The sequence below is a fragment of the Armigeres subalbatus genome, chromosome 1, assembly GCF_024139115.2.
Source record: "Armigeres subalbatus isolate Guangzhou_Male chromosome 1, GZ_Asu_2, whole genome shotgun sequence".
NCBI lineage: Eukaryota > Metazoa > Arthropoda > Insecta > Diptera > Culicidae > Armigeres > Armigeres subalbatus.
In genome coordinates, this window is record NC_085139.1 from 257,593,021 (window position 1) to 257,617,551 (window position 24,531).

Sequence of the window (24,531 nt, forward strand, 5' to 3'; positions counted from 1 at the left end):
CGCTGGACAAGAACTTCCAGGATTCGGACAGAATCCTTTCCAGGATTCGACAGAACCTTCCAGGATTCTCGGACAGAACTTCCAGGATGTGACAGAACTTTCCAGGATTCGGAAGATCCTTCCAGGATCTGGCAGACCTCCAGGATTCGATAACCCTTCCAGATTCGAGACAGAGATCCTTTCCAGGATCTGAGATCCTTCCAGGATTCGAGAACCTTCCAGGATTCCGACAGAATCCTTCCAGGATTCGGACAGAATCCTTCCAGGATTCGGACAGAACTCTTCCAGGATTCGGACAGAATCCTTCCAGGATTCGGATGAACCTTCCAGGATTCGGACAGAACTTCCAGGATTCGGACAGAACCTTCCAGGATTCGGACAGAACCTTCCAGGATTCGACAGAATCCTTCCAGGATTCGGGACAGAACCTTCCAGGATTCGGACAGAACCTTCCAGATCGGACAGAATCCTTCCAGGATTCGGCCAGAACCTTCCAGGATCTGGACAGAACCTTCCAGGATCTCGGACAGAACTCCAGGATTCGGACAGAACTCTTCCAGGATCGAAAGAATCCTCCAGATTCGACAGAACCCCTTCCAGGATTGACAGAATCCTTCCAGGATTCTGACAGAATCCTTCCAGGATTCGGGACAGAATCCTTCCAGGATCCTGGACAGAACCCTCCAGGATCTGGACAGAACTTCCAGGATTCGACAGAATCCTTCCAGGATCTGGACAGAATCCTCCAGATTCGACAGAATCCTCCAGGATTCGGACAGAATCCTTCCAGGATTCGGACAGAACTCTTCCAGGATTCGGACAGAATCCTCTCCAGGATCTCGGACAGAACTTCCAGATTCGGACAGAATCCTCTCCAGGTTCGGACAGAATCCTCTCCAGGATTCGGACAGAATCCTCTCCAGGATTCGCACAGAATCCTTCCAGGATCTGGACAGAACTCTCCAGATCTGAAGAACCTCCAGGATTCGACAGAATCTCCAGGATTCGGACAGAACTTCCAGGATTCGGCAGAACTCTCCAGATCTGGACAGAACTCTTCCAGGATTCTGACAGAATCCTTCCAGGACTGGCAGAACTCTTCCAGGATTCGGACAGAACTCTCCAGGATTCGGACAGAACCTTCCAGGATTCGGACAGAACCTTCCAGGATTTGGACAGAACTTCAGACTGCAGCTCCAGGATTCGGACAGAACTCCTTCCAGGACTTCGACAGAATCCTTCCAGGACTTCGGACAGAACTCTCCAGGATTCGGACAGAACCTTCCAGGATTCGAAACTTCCAGACTGGACAGAATCCTCCAGGATCTGGACAGAATCCTTCCAGGATTCGGACAGAAATGCCTCTTCCAGGATTCGACAGAACTTCCAGGATTCGGACAGAACTTCCAGGATTCGGACAGAACTTTCCAGGATCTGACAGAACTCTCCAGATTCGGACAGAACCTCCAGATTCGACAGAATCCTCCAGGATCTCGGACAGAACTTCCAGGGAATCTCCTTCGGACAGAATCCTTCCAGGATCTGGAGAACTTCCAGGATTGGACAGAACTCCAGGATTCGACAGAATCCTCCAGGGATCTGGACAGAACTCTTCCAGGATTCTGGACAGAATCCTCCAGGATCTGGCGACAGAATCCTCCAGGATTCGGACAGAACCTTCCAGGATTCGGACAGAACCTTCCAGGATTCGGACAGAATCCTTCCAGGATCTGACAGAATCCTTCCAGGATTGGCCGACAGAACTTCCAGGATTCGGACAAATCCTTCCAGGATCTGGACAGAATCCTTCCAGAATCTGGACAGAATCCTTCCAGATTCGGACAGAACTTCCAGGATTGGACAAACTCCAGGATCTTATGTGAACTCCAGGATTCGGACAGAATCCTCTTCCAGGATTCGGACAGAATCCCTTCCAGATCTGGACAGAATCCTCCAGGCGATTCTGGACAGAATCCTTCCAGGATTCGGACAGAACTCTCGATCGGAATCCTCCAGGATTCGGACAGAATCCTCCAGGATGGACAGAATCCTCCATCGACAGAACTTAGATTCGCAAACTTCCAGGATTGGACAGAACTCTCCAGGATCTGACAGAACCTCCAGGATTGGACAGAACCTCTCCAGGAGGCCGGACAGAACCTTCCCAGGATCTGGACAGAATCTCTCCAGGATTCGGACAGAATCCTTCCAGGACTGGCGAATCCTCCAGGATTCGACAGAATCCTTCCAGGATTCGACAGAACTCTTCCAGGATTCGATTCGGACAATCCTTCCAGGATTCGACAGAATCCTTCCAGGATTCGGCAGAATCTCTCCAGGATTCGGACAGAACTCCAGGATTCGACAGAATCCTCCAGGATTGGACAGAATCCTCCAGGATTCGACAGAACTCTCCAGGATTGGACAGAATCCTCTCCAGGATTCAGGACTGGCAGAACCTTCCAGGATTCGGACAGAATCTTCCAGGATTCGGCAGAACTTTCCAGGATTCGTGAACTTCCAGGATTCGGACAGAATCCTTCCAGGATCTCGGACAGAATCCTTCCAGGATTCGGACAGAACCTTCCAGGATCTCGACAGAACCTCCAGGATTCTGGACAGAATCCTTCCAGGACTTCGGACAGAACCTTCCAGGATTTGACAGAACTCTCCAGGATTCGGACAGAATCTCTCCTGCTGATCTCGGACAGAATCCTCCAGGATTCGACAAACTCTCCAGGATTCGGACAGAACCTCCAGATCGGGACAGAATCCCTCCAGGATTCTGACAGAATCCTTCCAGATCTGGACAGAATCCTTCCAGGATTCGACAGAATCCCCTCCAGGATTCTTGGACAGAATCCTCTCCAGGATTCGGACAGAACCTCCAGGATTCGACAAACCTCTCCAGGATCTGGACAGAATCCTTCCAGGATTCGACAGAATCCTCCAGATTCGGACAGAACCTTCCAGGTTCCGGACAGAATCCTCTCCAGGATTCGGACAGAACTTCCAGGAGGCCGACAGAATCCTCCAGGATTCAGCAGAACTCTTCCAGGATCTCGGACAGAATCCTTCCAGGATCTGGACAGAATCCTCTCCAGGATTCGGACAGAATCCTTCCAGATTCGGACAGAATCTCATCCAGGATTCGGACAGAATCCTCCAGACTTCGACAGAATCCTCCAGGATCTACAGAATCCTCCAGGATTCGGACAACTCTCCAGGATCAGTAATCCTAGATCTACAGAATTCTGATCATGAAGAATCCTCATCCAGGATTCGGACATAGAACTTCATCCAGGATTCGGACAGAATCCTATCCAGATCGGACAGAACCTTCAGATCTACAGATCCCATCTCAGGACTTCGACAGAATCTTCCAGGATTCGACAGAATCCCTCTCTAGGATTCGGACAGAATCCTCTCCAGGATTCGGACAGAACCCTCCAGGATTCGACAGAACTTCTCAGGATTCGGACAGAATCCTCTCAGGATTCGAATCATCCAGGATTCGGCAGAACTCCTTCCAGGATCTGGACAGAATCCTCTCCAGAATTCGACAGAACTCTCCAGGATTCGGACAGAATCCTCTCCAGGATTCTTTTGACAGAACTTTCCAGATCTGGAGAACTTGATCTTATCTGCAGAATCCTCCAGGATTCTGGACAGAATCCTCATCACGAGATTCGAACAGAATCCTCTCCAGGATTCGGACAGAATCTTCCAGGACTGGACAGAATCTCTTCCAGGATTCGACAGAATCTCTTCAGATTCGGACAGAACTCCATCAATCGGAGAAACTCTTCCGGATCGACAGAACTTCCGATTCGACAAATCCTCCAGGATCGAACAGAATCATCTCCAAGATCTGGACAGAACTCTTCAGATTCGACAGAATCCTCCAGATTCGACAGAATCTTTCCAAGATTCGGACAGAATCCTTCCAAGATTCGTGACAGAATCTTTCCTAGATCTCGGAGCAGAATCTTTCCAAGATTCGAAAGAATCTTTCTCAAGATTCTGGACAGAATCTTTCCAAGATTCGACAAATCCTTCTCAAGATTCGACAGAATCTTCTCAAGATCGGACAAATCTTTCCAAGATTCGGCAGATAAGATCTTTTCCAAGATCTGATCAGAATCTTTCCAAGATTCGGTCAGAATCTTTTCCAAGATTTGGCAGAATCTTTTCCAAGATTCGGCAGAATCTTGTCTAAGATTCGGCAGAATTTTTCAAGATTCGCAGGTAAATTGTCTAAGAGTCGGACAGATTCTTTTCCTGATTTGGTTTAATCCTGTTCAGGATTAGATACTGACTTCTGCAGATAACCGGCAAGGATTTTTACTGAATTCCGTATATTATTCGTTCATAATCTTATCGCACTGAATCCTGCCTTTAATTCCACTGAAACATGTTAGGGATGGAATTGAATCTCGTCTGAGAATCGAACCGATTTCTGTCCTGATCTGACTGAATCATGTTCAGGATTTGGACAAAATCTTGCTCAGATTTGGGCAAGGTCCTAGTTAGAGCTTCAAAAGAATCTTCACGTAGGATTCAGTCGAAAATTTGTAATTATAAAAGAAAAGAACCTGGGGTGATTGGACTCGACTGAAAGAGAAAACATGAAGTCGTCGCTTCGATCGATATCACTTCTGTAACCCAGCACATTAAGTCGCACTCTCTTAAATTGTTCTAACAGCTCAGTTAGGATTCTGTCCATGTTTGTATACAAATTTTTCAAACCGAAATGACGACTGATGGCGTGTCTCGGGGAGCAATCGTAGCCTTCATTTAACTAAACAATGTTGATGTTCATGATACTGATGCTGATACTACCGGAACAGAGTGTCGTCCGCCTGTCCGCGAGCAGCCGCGCGAGTGATGTAATTTTGTTCACAACCCTCGCTTCTCTCTGGATGGCGTTTGTTTATGGAACTCATATGCGTCACCTTCTTCCCACATGGTCTGATACTCTCTCAGCCCCACATAGAACCAATGTTGGCACTTACACAGTGCTCACGTGTTCCGAGCAACCGAAACGTATGCTATGAGTTGATTTCATAATAACGTACTAATGATTTTAAAAATTAGCTTCGAAAGCGTATAGAATGATGCTTTCACAGGCGAATGAAATTAATTCGCAATATTCCATTGATTTCATTTTTAACCTGATACCATCGTTTTGACATTAACTTATAAAGCTGTTTTCAGTTCTCGTACTTGAATTTAAACCCTCGTTATTTTTCGTAACACAGTGTTAATATTCGAGAAATGAGAAAATGTTTGAGCCACGCCAGTGGGGTAGTCTCTGCTCGGAGAGATAGAAGCTATTCTCGTTTCTGACTGCAGCTTGCAAAAGTGATTTCTACGGCCTCCATCCCGAATTGGTGAATTCAATTTGGAGGCCGAACTGCAAAAGTTCTTACTAATAAGCAAGGAACTAGGGTTTTTTTCCAGTTCGCAAATTGTAACGAATAAAGCCGTTTGCTGCAGACCAGTGCCATGCGATTGTGCTACCCTTTCGAATTGCGCGAGGTGTGATTGGTAAAAGTGCAGAAAGTTTTCATTCGCCCTGCGATATAGCTAGTGGCGGTGGCCCCAGAAGTGAAGGTGAAAAACGTGAGCAAAGGATTGAAATTTTCCCAACCCCGCCGAGGAAGCCCATTTCCCTCAATTAATCAGGACCCCATTCGTGGGTCTTCCTTAGGGGGGTTAGATTCCCATGGAGCACTCCGAGAAAGGCAATAGAAAAGGTCGATGAGACCGACCGTGCAATTGCATCCAAAAATAACGCAAAGGGCGAGAACAAAAAAACGAACGGCAATCGCAGTAGCAGCCAGCAGCAATAGTCGTTGTCGACAGGCAGTGAGAAATATAATCAACCCTCGCCTGGTCTCGAACCTAAGCAACCATGTCGTCGCTGGAACATTGTGATAGCAACGCACCGGTCGATCCCAGAGTGCGGGTAATTGAATGACACTTTTTCAGTGCAGTTCCCAGGTGGATAGTGCAGGGTGGGTTAGGGAGGAAGACGTTGATGGATGGAGAGGTTTATAAAAACGAGCACAAACACAATAAGGTGGGAGGCGGTAGTGAGGATGACGATGTTGAAGAACAATCAATCACGGCTGGCGCGACATCATCGGCTTGCTTCTCTTTGCTCAGTTTGTCGTTCAGGTGATTGGCTTGTCGTCTTCCACATATTGCCTGACTATATATTGATACATATTCAGACTGTTGATTGGCTTTATCGGGGCTATCCATCCATCGGCGCGCTTTTGAATTGTGGCTGTCCCTAAGAACAGCATGTGTGCTACATCCGTCAACATTTACGATTCTATTATGGAGTCAAGATGGTGAACGTTCAAAACAAGTCGATCGCACAACTCGATGTGTATAATAGACCCTCTTGATTTACTTTCATTATTGTGGAAGGATGGATAGAAGTCGAGTAATGCATTATTGAGCATCATATATATCTGTGCATTGTCATGCGATTCTGCTCTACCACAGTCAGATATTGTTAATGCAGCTTGTTCTGCAGTCAGTGGGTGCAATGGGTGATATAATTTTATTGGGAAATTTTAGTCAATGGATCAGTGCAAACAAAGGATAGTGCTATAAAAGCGGATGACTTGAAGGACGATAATAAAATGCTTGAAGATGGTCTCACATAATTTCACAGACAACGGATGAACTCGTTCATATTTTTAAGAAAAGGTTAGTGTTTTAAAATCTATTTAATGATTAACGGCGATTAACATTCATCTCCAAGCCTCAATTGACGCAATTTGTGTTTTGAAATTCCAACTGATTAAATCTCGAAACAATATTTGATAATGTTTACAAAATATTCGCTTATGCAGGCTCGCTCGTGCTGTGTACTGCCAGCGGTGTTTAGACATGGTGTGGTTTGAACGCTTTTTCTTACGAGCCGTCCGTTTGAACCGGCTCGTAAGAAAAATCGTGTAAACCACGGCTCACTAATTTTGAGCCGCGGCTCTCAAATGAACCGTGGCTCAAATTACAAACACTGTGTCACTTGATCAGCCGCTTCATTTTTACATTTGCTTTTCGTTTGTTCAGGAGCCAGGGTATATTCTCCCACTCTCTTACATACTCCTCAGTAGTGATGGGCAAAACGGTTCATTCAGATGAGCGGCTCTGAACCAAGCATTCACTTCAATGAGCCGACTCATTTGGACGGCTCGTTAGTTCATTCAAAAGAATTATGAACTCCCGGTGGCTTGAGCGATGCATCATTCAAATTATCGGAGTTCATTTTTAATTTGAGCTTCTAGTAACTTTTTGACATATAACTCATTTCCAGTGTTTTTTTTTTGTTCTTTTGTTTGATTTCGTGCTCCGTGCTCCATTTTAATTTTAACGATTTACAGATTGAAGGAGTTCAGATTAAAAAGTGTTCAGATTAGAAAGGTCAAATTACTGTAGTAGATATTTCTTTCAAATAAAAAAAGCCTAGCCTAGTTTTATATCTTGCGTATTCAGTTTTATTCAATATTATTAACAATAAACCAATATGAAGAAATTCAAAATATCAAGTAGGTGTATTAAAACAACAATGAAATGGCCGTTTATTACTCAATTTCTCTTCAAATCTATTCAATCTTTTGAATTTAGGCTCAGTTTTTATAATAAATCAAGGATATGGTACGGCAAATGCGGGGTAAAGCGTACCATTGGTACTTCGCGTACCTGAAGGAATAAAATAGACCCCAATTTGCGATCCTTAGCCTCTTACCCAGCAACTCCTATCCCCACCTCCTCGTGGCGCTAGCCGGAATACGAGCAACTTTAGGGAAGATCGGGTAACCAACCCCGGTGGGAACTATGGTCGTATGCTGACAGGGAAGGGGGGATTTGCTACTTTCCGGAGGTGCAAATCTGATCGAGCGTCTGTTCTCCATGTTAGGAGCGGCTCAAAACAGCGTCTCCCGAGTAGACGAAAATAGCTCAATAATATCAAATGTTGATATAATAGCTAAATGAGATATGGACATGATTGATATAAGAGATAAAAGATCAGACGACAATATCAATATTTTGCACTAAAATAGCATAAGGATATCAAGTTATGCTTTTTGTAATTAGTGATCAATATCATATGCCATTAGTTTGTTCTTACCCATAACATATCTTGATATTTAAATGATATTTCGGTGCAAATTTTTGATATTGATGCTTGTTCTTTCATCTCTTATATCAATCAAGTCCATATCATGTTTTGTTATTCTGTTTATGGCTTCTGCCCGGGCTGTTCCCCATGTTAGGGGCGGTTGATCATCGTCCGAGTGCCAGCGACTCATCGAGTCAGCATCGAAAAGGCAGCCCCTTCAACGCGATGTAGGTAGCGCAACCCTGGTAAGATAGCCTACCGAAGATTCTGCAGAAAAACAAAAGTAGAACAAACGGATTGATTTAACGGCAATAGACCCGGCAACGAATAAAGGACAACGATTGGAAAGTCGGACCATGGAACGTGAGAAGTTTCAATGAACCTGCACGTGTTGGGCTCCTGGCTCATGAGCTGCAGAAGGTCAGCGTGAGTGTGGCAGCAATCCAGGAAATACGATGGCCCAGAACTGGAGAACGTGAATTCCGGACGGTGGATCCCATAGCGAACACTTCATTCAAGTACAACATCAACTATAGCGAGGAGTTTAGACCGACTATTGGGAAGTTCAGCGCACACCGGCTGACGAACGAAAACGGCCTACGACTAATTGATTTCGCTGCCTCCAAGAATATGGCCATTCGCAGCTCCTACTTACAACACAGCCTTCCGTATCGGTACATCTGGAGATCACCACTGCAGACAGAATTACAAATCGACCACGTTCTGATTGACGGACGGCACTTCTCCGACATTATCGACATCAGGACATATTGTGGCGCTAACATCGACTCTGACCACTATCTGGCAATGGGGCCCCTTTTGAGGACTGCTGGAATACAGACAAAGCAGCCATTAACGACGCATCGGAGAACAACGTCGGGTATATGGGACGAAGTCGACGGAACGATTGGTTCGACGAAGAGTGCTGACAGATTCTGAAGGAGAAGAACGCAACGCGGGCGGTCGCGCTGCAGCAAGGTACCCGGCAGAACGTGGAACGTTATAGACGGAAGCGGAGACAGCAGACCCGCCTTTTTCAGGAGAAGAAACGCCGCCTGGAAGAAGCAGAGTGCGAGGAGATGGAACAGCTGTGCCGTTCTCAAGACACGCACAAGTTCTACCAGAAGCTCAACGCATCCCGCAAAGGCTTCGTGCCGCGAGCCGAAATGTGCCGGGATAAGGCATCTTGACGGACGAACGTGTGGTGATCGAAAGGTGGAAGCAGCACTACGAGGAACATTTGAATGGCGCTGAGAGTGCAGGCAGTGAAAGTCAAGGCAGCGGAGGAGATGACTACGTCAGTTCAGCGGACGATGGAAGCCAACCAGCCCCCACATTGAGGGAAGTTAAGGATGTCATCCGACAGATAAAGACCAATAAAGCAACTGGTAAGGATGGTATCGGAGCTGAGCTCATCAAGATGGGCCCGGAAAAGCTAGCCACTTGCCTGCACAAATTGATAGTCAAAATCTGGGAAACTGAACAGCTACCGGAGGAGTGGAAGGAAGGGGTTATATGCCCCATCTACAAGAAAGGCGACAAGCTAGAGTGTGAGAACTTTCGAGCGATCACCATCCTTAATGCCGCCTACAAAGTGATATCCCAGATCATCTTCCGTCGTCTGTCACCATTAGTGAATGAGTTCGTGGGAAGTTATCAAGCCAGCTTCATTGACGGCCGCTCGACAACGGACCAGATCTTTACTGTACGGCAAATCCTTCAAAAATGCCGTGAATACCAGGTCCCAACGCATCACCTGTTCGTTGATTTCAAGGCGGCATACGACAGTATAGACCGCGTAGAGTTATGGAAAATTATGGACGAGAACAGCTTCCCTGGGAAGCTTACCAGACTGATCAAAGCAACGGTGGATGGTGTGCAAAACTGTGTGAAGATTTCGGGCGAACACTCCTGTTCGTTCGAATCGCGCCGGGGACTAGGACAAGGTGATGGATTTTCGTGCCTGTTGTTCAACATTGCGCTAGAAGGTGTCATGCGGAGAGCAGGGTGTAACAGCCGGGGTACGATTTTCAACAGATCCAGTCAATTTATTTGTTTCGCGGATGACATGGACATTGTCGGCCGAACATTTGCAAAGGTGGCAGAACTGTACACCCGCCTGAAACGTGAAGCAACAAAAGTTGGACAAAAGTTGGAATGCATCGAAGACAAAGTACATGCTTGTGGGCGGAACCGAGCGCGACAGGGCCCGCCTGGGAAGCAGTGTTACGATAGACGGGGATACCTTCGAGGTAGTCGAGGAATTCGTCTACCTTGGATCCTTGCTAACGGCTGATAACAATGTCAGTCGTGAAATACGAAGGCGCATTATCTGTGGAAGTCGGGCCTACTACCGGCTCCAGAAGAAACTGCGGTCAAAAAAGGTTCGCCACCGCACCAAATGTGTCATGTACAAGACGTTAATAAGACCGCTTGTCCTCTACGGACATGAAACATGGACAATGCTCGAGGAGGACTTGCAAGCACTCGGAGTATTCGAGAGACGGGTGCCTAGGACCATCTTTGGCGGTGTGCAAGAAGACGGTGTGTGGCGGCGAAGAATGAACCACGAGCTCGCCCAGCTCTACGGCGAACCCAGTATCCAGAAGGTAGCTAAAGCTGGACGGGTACGATGGGCAGGGCATGTTGCAAGAATGCCGGACAGCAACCCTGCAAAGATAGTGTTCGCTTCCGATCCGGCAGGTACGAGACGACGTGGAGCGCAGCGAGCGAGATGGGCAGACCAGGTGCAGAACGACTTGGCGAGCGTGGGGCGTATTCGAGGATGGAGAGATGCGGCCTCGAACCGTGTACTGTGGCGTCAAATTGTTGATTCAGTGTTATCTGTTTAGATGTAGACTGAATAAATGAAATGAAATGAAATGAATCTACTATAGCGGTGGTGACAGAGCAGAACGAGGAGTTGGCTTCATGGTGATCGGGAAGCAGATGAAGCGTGCTATCCGGTGGAAGCCGATAAGCGACCGCGTTTGCGTGTTGAGAGTGAAGGGCAAATTCTTCAACTAAAGCGTGATCAGCATCTATGCCCCAACGAACGATAAGCCTGATGACGTGGAGGATGAGAGCCTTGATAAGCCCTACGAAGAGTGCCCAACACACGATGTAAAGATTGTCATCGGGGATGCAATTGCGCGGATCAAAAAAGCAAGTTTCTTTCGCCCTGTCATTGGTACGGAAGGCCATCATTCCGCTACCAACGATAATGGTCTGCGACTTGTAACCTTTGCTGCTGCTAGAGAGATGGTAATCAGCAGTACCCACTTCGCACGTAAAAATATCCGCAAACACACCTGGCAACATTTGAGTGGAAACACTTGCTCACAGATAGACCACATGCCGATCGACGGACGACATTTCTCGGATGTTATAGATGTGAGGCCCTTCAGAGGTCCGAACATCGACTCGGATCACTACCTTGTAGTTGCAAAAGTTCGGGCGCGACTCTCCAGCGTCACGAATTCACGAAACAACAGAACGATGCGTTTCAATATCCAACGCTTGTCAGTTGAAGGAGTTGCTGAACAGTACCATCAGAAGCTGGACGAGTGGATAGGAGATGCCACCGGATCTGGCGACGTCAACAGATTGTGGGAAAATATAATTGAAACTGTGACTACAACAGCGCAGGAAGTGTTAGGAACAGCACAGCGACGCCAACGAGTGCCAGCGTGTGATGGACGAGAAAAATGTTGCTAGGAGCCAAATGCTAGTGACTCGTACCCGTTCCAACAGAGAGCGGTACAGTGTAGCAAGGGCAGAAGAGAAACGAATCGACCGCAGAAAAAAGGCAACACGAAAAGAGTGTGATAGCTGAAGCGCAGGAGAACATGGATAGAAACGATATGTGGAGGTTTAACGCAACTGTCAATGGCGCGCGGCACAAGACTGCGCCTGTGGCCGCCATGTGCAATGACCGAGAGGGGAATTTGCTGATAGACGAGACTATGGTGGCAGCCAGGTGGAAGGAGCACTTCGAATATTTGTTGAAAGGTGAAAATGAAGATGATGTATTAATGAGCAGGATGGACAAAGTCGGCGATGATCAAGCTGTGGAACCACAATCCATTCCATTTGTGGAACCACAATCCACAATCGTGTATAGTACACGTTCATGTGAGAGGGGCGTGAGTATTTAGAATATTGGTCAATTCCATACTTTTACGATTGCCGAGCATCCAACAGTCGTGATCTCGGCAGTTATTTCGACGAATCTCGGTAAAAATTTCACCGAGATTTTGATAAACTTTACCGTGTTTTTTTTTCACAATGTTATGAAAACTCATATTTGAATATGTACGTTATGTGGAAGATATTGATTTGGAAAATGTATTGGAGGTAACCACTTTCCCTTCGATGGGACTCGAACCCATGACCCTACAGTACGCTAGACTGGTGCTTTAACCAACTAAGCTACGAAGGACCTCCGTCGGCCTTCACAACCTAGCGGCTACTGAACGAGCTCGAGATTCCCAAATTGGACGCATAGTCAAATCACTCGCAATCTATTTCTCAAGCCAATACTTCCACATGTGTATAGTACACGTCCACATTAGAGGAGCGTGAGAATTTAGAATGTCTGGCGGCTATACACCGTGTTGTCGATAATCATTACTGAGATCTGGATAAAAAAAATCAATTTTGTTGAATTTCGGTAAAACTATTGACGAAACTTCAAAAAAGAAAAAAAAAATCACGAGATCTCAGCTATTGGAATTTCGGCGAATACTAGCGGAATTGAACTGGGACACGTGACTCACCAAATTGATTTTTTTTTTTTTTTTTTTTTTTTTTTAATTTGAATACAAGTTCGTATCCAAACGCCTATGGTAGTTGACGTGTTTCAATCGCAGTTCTGAAATCATTGTTTCATCCAAATAGATTTCAATTTATTGTTAAGCTGAACTGTCGTTCAGCTGTCTATTGTTAGTGTTGACCTTGAGTCAATTATCGATAACGATACGAATAAAGGCAAAATGGAATCTCGGAACGTGCATTCTAACTGTGTCAAGATCCAGTTTGGCTCCAAAACGAAAATGCCGACAGACAAGGAGGTTTTCGCTTTTTCGAAGCGAGAGTGGGCACCAGAATCGCTGTGTGCGATGTTTCGGGAGCCTAGAGAGTACAGTGTTTACGTGAAGTTTCAATCGGAAGACCTAATGAAGGCAGCATTGTTGAAGTGCCCACCGAGCGACACCTTCGCTTATGACAATGGTGAGACGGTACAAGTCTCCTTTGCAACGGCCAGGGTGACTTTCGCTATGTACGTCTGTTTGGATTGCCTGTAGAAGTTGAGGAAAAGCACGTGGCTACTGTGCTGTCTAAATATGGCAAAATTCACCACATGATCAGAGAACGGTATGGCGCGGATACAGGGTATCCAATACTGAATGGTGTACGCGGTGCACACATGGAGATCTCAGCCGCCATTCCACCCCAGATACACGTGCAACACTTCCAAGTTCGCGTGTTTTATGAAGGTATGCAAAACAAATGTTTTGCTTGCGGAGGTCCAGACCACGTGAAAGCGACTTGCCCGAAGCGTGCATCGGTTTCGAGCCGTCTGCAGCAAAATCAATCCAGTTCAACGTCTTATGCGGCAGCCGTAATGGGAATAGCAGTTAAGCAAAAGCCAAATACGCATGAACGGCGCCAAGTAGCCACAGAAGAAGAAGAAATCGAAAATCACGTGGAGAAGGCGAATGAAACGGGGACTGCAGGAGAACCATCGTTAGACGCGCCGGCAGTTTCAACACAAGAACCTTCCAACAGTGCTACAGGTGAAGGGAATCTGAAATCATGCACGAGTCCCACGATTCCATCGCACCCCACCCGGTTCCAGCAGTGCGAACCCACGTCGCGAATGAGTCGATGGAAGGTACTGAGCAACAACGATTCGAAGACGAATGGATTACATCGAAAAGCGAGGACGAGCATCACGTAGAGATGGTACTACAAACGGATCAGATTCTTCGGAACCGGAGACACCAAAGCTCCGTCTGCTTCAGAAACAGTCCCTGCGAACACGATCGCGCAGTCAGCGGAAGAAGAGTAAGTAAGTGTAGCATTGTAAAACTGTGAAATGAATTTTATCATCAACATTGCCACACTAAACCTAAATAGTATTAACACGGACATCAACAAGGCTATGTTCAAGGACTTTGTTATGAACCATGATGTTGATGTTTTATTCCTACAAGAGGTTGTTTTTGAAAACTTTTCGTTTCTCAGTTCGTACAACGCTCTTATAAACATTGGTGAAGATAAAAGAAGAACTGGAGTTGTGTTAAGAAAATCTTTAAGCTACAGCACACCAATATTTGACCCCTCCGGTAGAATATTATCAGTTATCGTTCATGGGATAAATTTCGTTAATATTTATGCCCATTCAGGGACCAATAGAAAAAAAAGAACGAGATGATCTATTTCTAAATCAGATGACAGTGCATAAAAGTAAAACCAACTGCGAATATTCTGTATTATTAGGACATTTTAATTGTACCTTGGACCGAAATGATTCAAATAGTTCCGTTAAGAATTTTTCGTATGGCCTTCGTAGTTTAGTTGAGCTCTTTAAATATCAAGATGTCGCTAAACAGCTGGGGAAGGATAAATTTACCTTTCATCGAGGAAACTGTGCATCTCGACTAGATCGGTTCTATGGTCCACAATCCTTTGTTAATCGTGTCCAAGACTTGAATACCATCGCGGTGCCTTGCTTAGATCATCATGCTGTACTACTGAAACTATCTGCCCAGCAACATGAGCTCAATGCGAGAGAGAGGCTACTGGAAAATCGATTCAACTTTACTGTCATCGCTAACGATTAGTGCGGCATTCGGACGTCAATATCAGAAATTAAGAAGCAGGTTGCAGTATATGGACCATAATGCATGGTGGAATCATGCATTCAAAGCCAAAGTTCGTAGTTTCTATAAAAATGAATCGTGGCGAATCTATCAGGCGGAACAACAAAATAAAGGAACGTTGCATTCTCGTTTTCAAGATTTGATCAGAAGAAGATCTGATGGAGAAAACGTTGATGACGAAATCAACATGGTAAGGAATCTCTTGATGGAACAGGAGTACCCACGGCTGCAACGTATGCAATCCAGAATTGCAGAAACATCTTTAATCGAAGGAGAAAAAATGAATGTGTATCAAGTGTCCAAGCATCTACATCACCATTTTACATCAGTGATTCAGTGTACTGAAACGACATCCTCTAACGATGGATCATCGATGGCTCAGATACATGAACATTACGTTAACCTGTTTGCTTATAAAGAACCACCTAGAGCAGACGGATCTCCAAACCCTCTCAACTACATCACCAACACCGTCGAGGAAAATGATGCAAATGAATTGATTCGACCAATTACTGAAGAGGAAATTTTTCTTACTCTCAAGCTATGCTCGAAGAAGAAAACTCCTGGACCAGATGGTCTGACATACGAATTTTACAACGAACATTTTGATCTTCTTAAACATGATCTAGTACTACTGTTTAATTCGTATTTGAGTGGTCATGCAGTACCGCCTAAGGAATTCTCCGCAGGAATCATAACAATGATTCCTAAGAAAGGATCAATCCCATCTCTTCAAAATCATAGACCAATAAGTTTACTGAACACAGACTACAAATTGTTCACTAAAATTATCGCGAAACGCTTCACTTCCGTAATGGATGATTTGCTGGGCCCTGGACAAAGTGCTACAGTTGATGGCAGATCCTGTACAGATAACTTGAAGGATATCAGACGATTGGTGACGCGCTCTGTTGAATCCAAACGATTCAAAGGATTTTTGCTTAGCGTCGACCTGGAAAAAGCATTCGATAACGTAGATCATTCCTTCCTATGGAAAGTGCTTGAAAAATTTAGGTTTCCGACGCAATTAGTTCAATGTTTGAAGTCATTGTATAGCAAAGCTACTTCAAAAATACTGTGGAATGGATTTTTAACGCCAGACGTAAAACTCTTCTCTTCGGTTCGACAAGGATGCCCGCTCAGTATGATCCTTTTTGTGCTTTATGTAGAGCCGTTGATCAGGAACCTACATGCCAGCTCAAGTGGTGTTCTTGTGTATGGGAAATTTTTAAAAGTAGTCGCATATGCCGATGACATCGTTGTGTTTGTCAAAAGCCAGGACGAACTTGATTTGGTCATGCAAATCTTCAATTCGTTTACTCTTTATGCCAAAATACAGGTTAACTTGCAGAAGTCGTCCTTTTTGAGAATCAATAACGCAAAATCAGTCCCTCAAAACTGACAGTTTTGGGTGTGGTCATTGCTGGATTCTGATCGAAGATAATCGATATGAATTATTCGAAGCTGACAAGAAATATTCAACTTCGCTTGCTTACCAACTCACCGAGGAATTTGAACTTGCTGGAGCGTGTATGGATTGTGAACACGTTTGTACTTTCCAAGTTATGGTACATTGCACAAGTTTTCCCGCCAAGAAATTGTCACTTAGCGAAAATCAAGAGCATGGTTGGCACCTTTCTTTGGCAAGTATCGGTGTTCAAAGTGGCAAGAGATCAGCTGTATTTAAATTATAGTGAAGAAGGATTAAGTTTAATTGATACTGAATCTAAATGTAAAGCACTTTTTATTAAAAATATTCTTCTTTCGCGTGTGGATGAACAAGGAACAGCAGAGGAGACATTTTTGATGGATTTCCCTGATAGTAGTCGCCTTACAAGAAATACCAAAGAATGGATTACAGCCGCACGATTAATTGAGCAAGAGAACGATACTAAACTTGAAACAACGAAACAATTTTATAATAAATTCCTTAATAGTTTAGAAATTGCTGTTAGGGTAGAAAACGAATATCCAGATGAAAATTGAGCTATAATTTGGAAAAACATAAGCTTTAACTTTTTGTGTTCAGAACATAGGTCCAATATATTTTTGTTAGTTAACGATGTTATAGCAAATAAATCAAAGTTATAAGCATATAATATTGGTAAATTAACCGATGAGAAATGTGAAACTTGCGATGTACCACACACAAACTTACATCGTGTAATCGAGTGCTCCAGAAACAACGAAATTCGTAACTGGAAGGAAACAGTTTTGAGAAACAAGTTGAATGTAAAGTTCAAAACAATAGATGGAATTTTGAGCAGACAAATAAACGAAATCAATTCCAAGCAGAAAGCAGCTTTATGGTTAGCGACACATTATATAAGTTGGAGCATAAAACTTCGCACTGGAAATCTATTTTGTTTCCAAAAGAGCATTCGAGAAATCCGATGGGCAAATAGGGCAGCATTCAAGAAACACTTTGACAGGCATTTAAACATTTGTTAACTAGTATAGTATAGTTTTAGTCATTATTGTATTGCGTTTGTGTATTAACTTTCAATAAAAAAAAAAAAAAAAAAAAAAAAAAAAAAAAAAAAAAAAAAAAAAAAAAAAAATACGTTAATATTTTGATTTGATTGAATGATTTTTCAAGAAAGACTACTTGTATCTAGGAATTTCTTTGAAATTGAATGAAATTCTTTCGAAAATCCCTTCATGTTCTGCTTTAAAATGTCTCAAAAAATTCCTCCGGAAATGTTTTAAACAACCATCCAGAAATTCTTTTTAGAATACTTCCAGTTTTCTTTTTATAATTCCTCAAGCAAATTCATCTAGAAGTAATTTAGAAAATTCTAGCAAATCATTTATGAAATCTACCGGGAATTCTTTCAGAAATTCATTGAAAAGTTTCTTTCCTAGATGTTTTTTTAGAATTTTCTTACAGAATTTTCTTTGAAGAATTGCAGTCCTTCAGAAATTCCAGGAAAACTATTTTATGAATTTCTTGGGATGTATAATAGAAAATACTTCTAAAATTGCTTTAACAGGATTTTTTGAAAATTCATTTCTTAATTTCTACTACCTGGATTCCGTCGGAAAAATATTTAGAACTACCTTCAAAAAAAAATTTTTTCAGATATAATGTTTGAAGGAATTTCTGAAAGTATTTTCAAAGGTATTCTTCAAGGAATTATTAATTTTAAGTATGTGCCATAAGACGAGTTTAGTACTATTCCATTTAATTCCATCACGTTCCACTAAAAGCGGCCTTAAAGTTGAAGTCTAAATACGAATTAATCTTGATTACAACATGGTGTAATTAAATAAAATTGTACTAAACTCGCCTTATGACAGGTAAAGACATTCCACTAAAAGAGCTGAATAATTTTCTTAAATTTCAGTAATACACAGCTACTTAGTCTTTGATGTAGTGGAACGAGAATGCCATACACTCGACGTTTCAGCACGGAGATTGTTTCTTCATCAGGGGGAAAATACTGTCCGTTGTTGTCTGCTTTTGGTCTAGACAGGTTTAAACTGTGTCATTTAATTTTTTTGGCGTTTTTTTTTTACTTTTATCACCCCCCCCCCCCCTCCTTTCCTGAATTTTCTATTAGTAAACCTCAAAGAGTAAACAACATACTCGTTTAACTGACTACAATGACTGAATAAAATATCAAAAAAGGATCACCATACAAAAAATGCAATTATTTTCAAAAACCCTAAGGGAAGTTGGGATGGAGTTTCTAAAGGAATTCATAAAGAGATCCACAAAGAAATTTCTAAATGTGCTTATGAAGGAATTCCAGAGTAATTTCTGAAGGAATTCTTAAAGGCACATAGAAAAGAATTCCTGGAAGAATTTCCGAAGCAATTACTGGAGAATGTTAACAATGTTAGAACAACCTTCAGGAATTCTTTCTGAAATTTCTTTTAGAGTTTTTTCGGACATTTTTTTAGGAATTCTTTCGGAAGTTCCTAAAATTTTGTCATAGAATTTTCGGAATAATTCCTAGAGAAAATCTCGAAGAAAGCACTAGAGAATTTCCGTAGAAATGGGATTTTAAAGGGAAAGAATTTCTGAATAAAATTGCTGAAAGAATCTGCGGAGGAATACTTGGAGGAATTTTTGGAGAAATAATTTCCAGAATAAGAAATTTCAGTAAGAAATCTTTCAAATAAAAATTTCATAGAAATTCTAAATATTTTTTATGAAGAAATGTCTAAAGGAATTTATAAATGAATTTCTAGAAGAATTCTTGGACGAATTTGAGAATGAATTTTAATTTCTAATGGAATTCATGATGAATTTATTGGAAGAATTTCCGATAGAATGCCTGAAAGAATTTCTTGAACAAAACAAAATCTGGATGATGTTTTATTTTGAAGATGAGTCGACACCCTGAGTGTAAACGCAGATAAAAAACTCAAAATAATTAGGTTTTTTTCGATAAAATCTGGGAACGTATTGGTTCAAAAATGAGAAGCAAGAAGCCCGTTATTTAAATTTACCATGACAATCAATTCATTCCTTTTTGCTTGGACGTCCTGAACCATCCAAACTAACCTTGTGTTTACAACTTAAGAACTACAGCTGCCAGAAGGCTTTTCTCGTTCTTAAAAATTTCGAAACGCATTCCGCCGTGTTCGTTACAACTCATGGAAGGTAAAAAACAACGTACGATATCTTTGGGATTTTCTGGGTCATCCAAACTACAATACGGAATATGAGATCTGTAGTTGCTAGAAAAGCTGTTGCTCAAGGCTCTCATATGTATTCGATTATATACATTACATGTCCTGGAAGCTCAACAGATATCGTAAGCTTGTTTTGGAATATACTGGGTCATTCAAACTGTCATTGACCCTAGTATGACACATAAAAGTCCGAATCTATCACACAATGTCCGTTGGTCTGCAAGGAGATGTAATATACTTTGTGTGACGGCATAAAACTAGTGTAAACCGAATGTTCTAAACTCAAGAATAGTCTGGATGACCCAGGATCCCGAATCTATCCTACGATGTCTGTTGAACTTCCAAGATGTAAAAGATTGGATTGAATACATTTCAAAATTAAGAGTAACTGAAAAGCTAATGTCGTAGTTGTAGATCACAAATTCTAAACTCGAGTGACATTGTTGAGTGTTGTACAGCATCAAGGTGTAAAGGATATGATTGAATGTGCATTCAAACCTTGAGGGACAAGTATGAGTTCAATCAATTTATGAGAAGTTGTTTAAATATTAGATTTTCAACTTGCTTTACGAAGGAGGCATTTTTAGACATACTTCCTTTACACTATAATGTATATTTTTTTTAACTAGCATCGTTATATGTGCTATTTCATATAGAAATATGTTACAAATTTGCTTCAAAATAATAAAAAAATCTCATTTAATTCAAAAAGTTCAAATTTCAATTTGCGGACGAGTTTTCATCTGCTATGCTTAGTTTAGTTCAGATCTGGAAGTTACACCCTACATAATCCTCTTTGCTGGATCTTGCCGTATAGATTAACTTATTTTCTATCCTTAAGTGGTCTTCACCTAGAACATAAAATTTATAGTTTAATTATAGTGAAAGGCAGAATAGAGGAATACAACTATAATTTACTTATTATGTATAAATAATAGCTTGAAAAGAACATTTTTGATATGTAAAAATCAAATTTGCTTGATACCTCACAAATAAAGCACGAAAAGCTCAAATCAATACCTCGATCCCTCGGCGGTCGTGTCACAAACTTCCTAACTCGAATCCTCCTGACTCCCCCGGCGTCGAGGGTGGTTCACCAGTTCCGATGAAGGAAACTTCCGCACTTATGGTGCCCCGACTACCGGCGGCTATAGTAGGGGACGCTTTTGCGCATTGCGCCGACTTCGTCTTCGGGTTGCAGAGGTGGTCCGACAGTTCCGGTGGTGGATGACGTCCGCACTGGCGGTGCCCTACATACCCGAAGCACTTCCTTATTCTTTCTTCTTTCTTCAGCAGGTTGACTGATCGAGTGCCGAGTTCGGTCCGACGAGTCCGGTTGACAGAAGACTTCCGGTTCACCGGCGTCCCAACGACTCGAGGCCACACACTGCTCACTGGGCTGGATCTTGCTCCGAACCGACGCTTATTTGCTGGTCCCTTCTCCATCTACGCTGCAGCTCTGATAGTACTTGCGTCACGACTCTGCTTACCGCATTCCACGTGTCTTCTTCGTGACACATTCGATCTGCGATGTTGTTAGCCCGTAGGGCAGACATTCCTCTACGTACTTCCGCAAACCTTAGGCAATCGAATACCACGTGTTCTGGAGTATATTCAACATTTTCACGTACTGGTGACCTAATGGTGACTTAGTGTGTCCGAACCAATATAAGTACTTCCGGAAGCATCCGTGACCCGACCGAAACTGCGTCTGGTGAAAGTTTACTTCACCATGTTTTCAGTTCATCCATGTCGACAGATTTTGAATGAGCCGGTGGATCCACTTTCCTTTCACCGTTGCCCACCCCTGCTGCCACATCACCTTCGAACGAATTTTCGCCTCCTTTCTCATGATTCCAGTGTCTCCACACTGGTAACACTCAATGTCTTCCTCCAGGGTGATGCAGATGGGTAGCATCCCAGCAATAACGCATACTGCCTCCGACGATATCGTTCTATATGCGTTCGCGACTCGAATGGTCATCATCCGGAAAACACTTTTCAGTTTTTCCCGGTTCCGCTTGGTTTGCAGTGCATTGCCCCAAGCAGGAACCCCATACCGCAGTATCGATGACGAGACACTAGCTAACACACGCCTCGTGCTGCTTTTTGGTGCACCTACGTTTGGCACAATCCTCGCTATTGCGTTCATTGCCGACTTTTCACAGGCGTAGTCAACGTGGCTGTTTAAATTTAGCCGATCGTCGATCATCACTCCCAAGTGCTTCAGTGATCGCTTCGAAGCAATCGCATGTCCTCCGACGACGATCTTCATCCACTGAATCGCTTTGCAGTTGCTGACTAATAGCACCTCCGTTTTGTGGTGAGCTATCTGCAGCTTAACACCGTTCATCCTGCGCTCGATCATGGCTATCGTCTCCGTCACCGTCAAGTGTCTCGCTCATCACCGCTAGTGACACGTAGTCAGCAAAACTCACGATTTTCACTTTCCTGGGTAGCTGCAAAGTCAACACTCCGTCATACATCCCGTTCCAAAGAGTTGAACCGAGCGCATCGATTTATGTCCTTCGTTCGTGTCGTACATCAGAGCTCTACCCTGAAAATAACTTTCCAGGATATTGCACCGATAGTTGGGGACCCGTATTCTGTGCAGCGCGGCCGCGATGGCTTCAAAGCTGGCGCTGTTGAACGCGTTCTTCACGTCTATCGTGACCACTGCGCAATACCGATCTCCTCGTTCTGCTTGGACGCCTCCTCAGCACTCTCGAGCACTGTTCGAATTGCATCCACCGTCGATACTGCTTTACGGAATTAAAACTGCATATTCGACGATCCGCGTTCTTCCTCTGTACATTTCGTCAGCCTATTGTGGATTATTCTCTCAAGGAGCTTCCCGAGCGTGTCTAACAGGCATATACTCCTGTACGGGGCCAGATTGCCTGGCGACTTTTCTGGCTTAAGCCAGCTTCTGGATCTCCCACATTTCTTGAAAATTGTCTTCGTCCAGGCACTTTTGCAGCGCCTTCCTGAACATGTCCGGGTATGCCAGGATCGCAGCTTTTAACGCAACGTTCGGTATTCCATCCGGACAGGGGGCATTCTTCGTTTTCAGGCGTTTAGTCGCTTCTGCAAGCTCGCTATTGGACACTTGTCGATCTACGGGGTTTGCTTTTCCTTCTTCGGCGTACGGTGTTGGCGGCCACATGGTCGGATCATGTTTCGGGAAAAGACCCTCCACAATTGCCTTTAACTTGTCCGGACACATTTCAGCTGGCGTCGATGGGCCTCTTTGCCATCACGACCCGATACGCGTCCCCCCAGGAGTTAGCGTCTGCTTATCGGTACAGCTTCTTGTAGCAGTCTGACTTGCTAAGTTGGATGCGGCCCTAGTTCAATGCAGTCATAGCTTCCCGGAACACCGTCTTGCCTTCCTCTCTCTCTGGTTCCGTCTTTGCGTAGCGTAATGAGCCAGTCGTTCCACCAGTAAGCAGGACGCCGATTGCTTCTCGGTTCTAGTTTTCGTGGCATTGTAGCGTCGCAAGCCCTTCCCTAGTAACATTTCAAGTTTTATAACGCTTACAAGAGTGTTATAAAACCAGCATAAAACCAAAATGTTACTAGGGTTACCATCCTTCTTGTTAACTCGGCCGCATCAATGATCTAGGTACAACTGTCTTGTCGAAGTGCCTCAACGAATAGGCCTCCGTTCACTGGTTATCCTTCTTCGTGTTGCACCAGGGCTTCGTTGTCCAATATGGTAGCGGATCGCTTGGGGTCGCTGTGGGTATACTCCTCGCTAACTCTCCAGTCCATGCTTGCCGTCAACAACGGACTGCAGAACGTGATGTCGATGACTCCCTCCCATCCGAAATGTGCACACGGAGCCTTCTTTACACAATCGTACATCTAGTTTCGCTAGAGCTTTCTGCAGGATTTATTCTCTTGTGTTGGTCACTCGATTGCCCCATTCCACGGCCCAGGCATTGAAGTCACCTCCTATGACTACCGATTAATCAAGATTAATCTGAATTATCTTTACTACTGCTGGCCTGCAATCGCCCTCTTGTAGGCTGGGCATTTGTAGCCACCCGTCTGATGATCATTTCCGCAAAGTATACACTTCGGCCTTTGCGTGCAGTCTCTCGCAAGATGACCTGTTTCCCCACATTTCCAGCACATGTTAGATCTGTCTGGACCTTTACAAGCTCCTGCCCGGTGTCCAAAGCCCAAACACTTGAAGCATCTCTCCGCAGATTTGCTGGGGCGGCTTTCAATGGGCATTTCGACCATCCAACCGTCAGTTTGCCTTCTTCAAGTGCCTTATGAGCAGCGGTTACTGGCATACGAATCATCGCTGTATGTGTGCCTCCGTACGCCTTTCTAATCTGGATCGTTATTTGCACCTCGCCTAGATTGCACTGCGCCTGTAGTGCACCCCGCAGCTCTTCTTCCGACGTGATCTAATCTAGGTCTCTGCACAAAATCAGCATCTCTGGAGTTAAGGCTTTGACTTCCGCCTCTGAGCCCAATGATTTCGCAATGCGCTCCTGCATAACCGAGCTATGAACTGCAGGGTCCTTCTTTAACTCGAAGAGCATCTCTCCGGTTTGTGTGCGCCTGGTCCTTATCACGTTTTCGCCCAAGTCCCTCAACTCAGGATCTTCTCTAACTTTTTTGAGAAGCGCCGCATACGTCGTAGCGTTGTTAGCCTTTACTAGCACAGCTTCCCCCTTCGGCGTCTTTTTACGAGGTCCGCTACTTCGGCCCTAAGCGCTGCAGTATCGAATTCATTCACTGCCGATACTAACGCCTTACGGATCCTGTGAACCATGTCCTTAATCTGCTTATGGACGATGTTCCTCCCATCCACGAAATTGTGGAGTTCCTCATCCAATC

At 44.0% G+C, this 24,531-nt stretch overlaps 1 protein-coding gene across 1 annotated transcript in view; it reads left to right on the plus strand.

The window, feature by feature from the left end:
- Nucleotides 1-5,903: 5,903 nt before the first annotated feature.
- LOC134207239 (uncharacterized) overlaps nt 5,904-24,531 on the plus strand; it is a 36,564-nt gene continuing 17,936 nt past the window's right edge. The window contains exon 1 of the mRNA XM_062682960.1: nt 5,904-5,971. Coding sequence (XP_062538944.1) covers nt 5,918-5,971 — 54 coding nt within the window. The 5' untranslated portion in view covers nt 5,904-5,917. The remainder of the gene's footprint in view (nt 5,972-24,531) is intronic.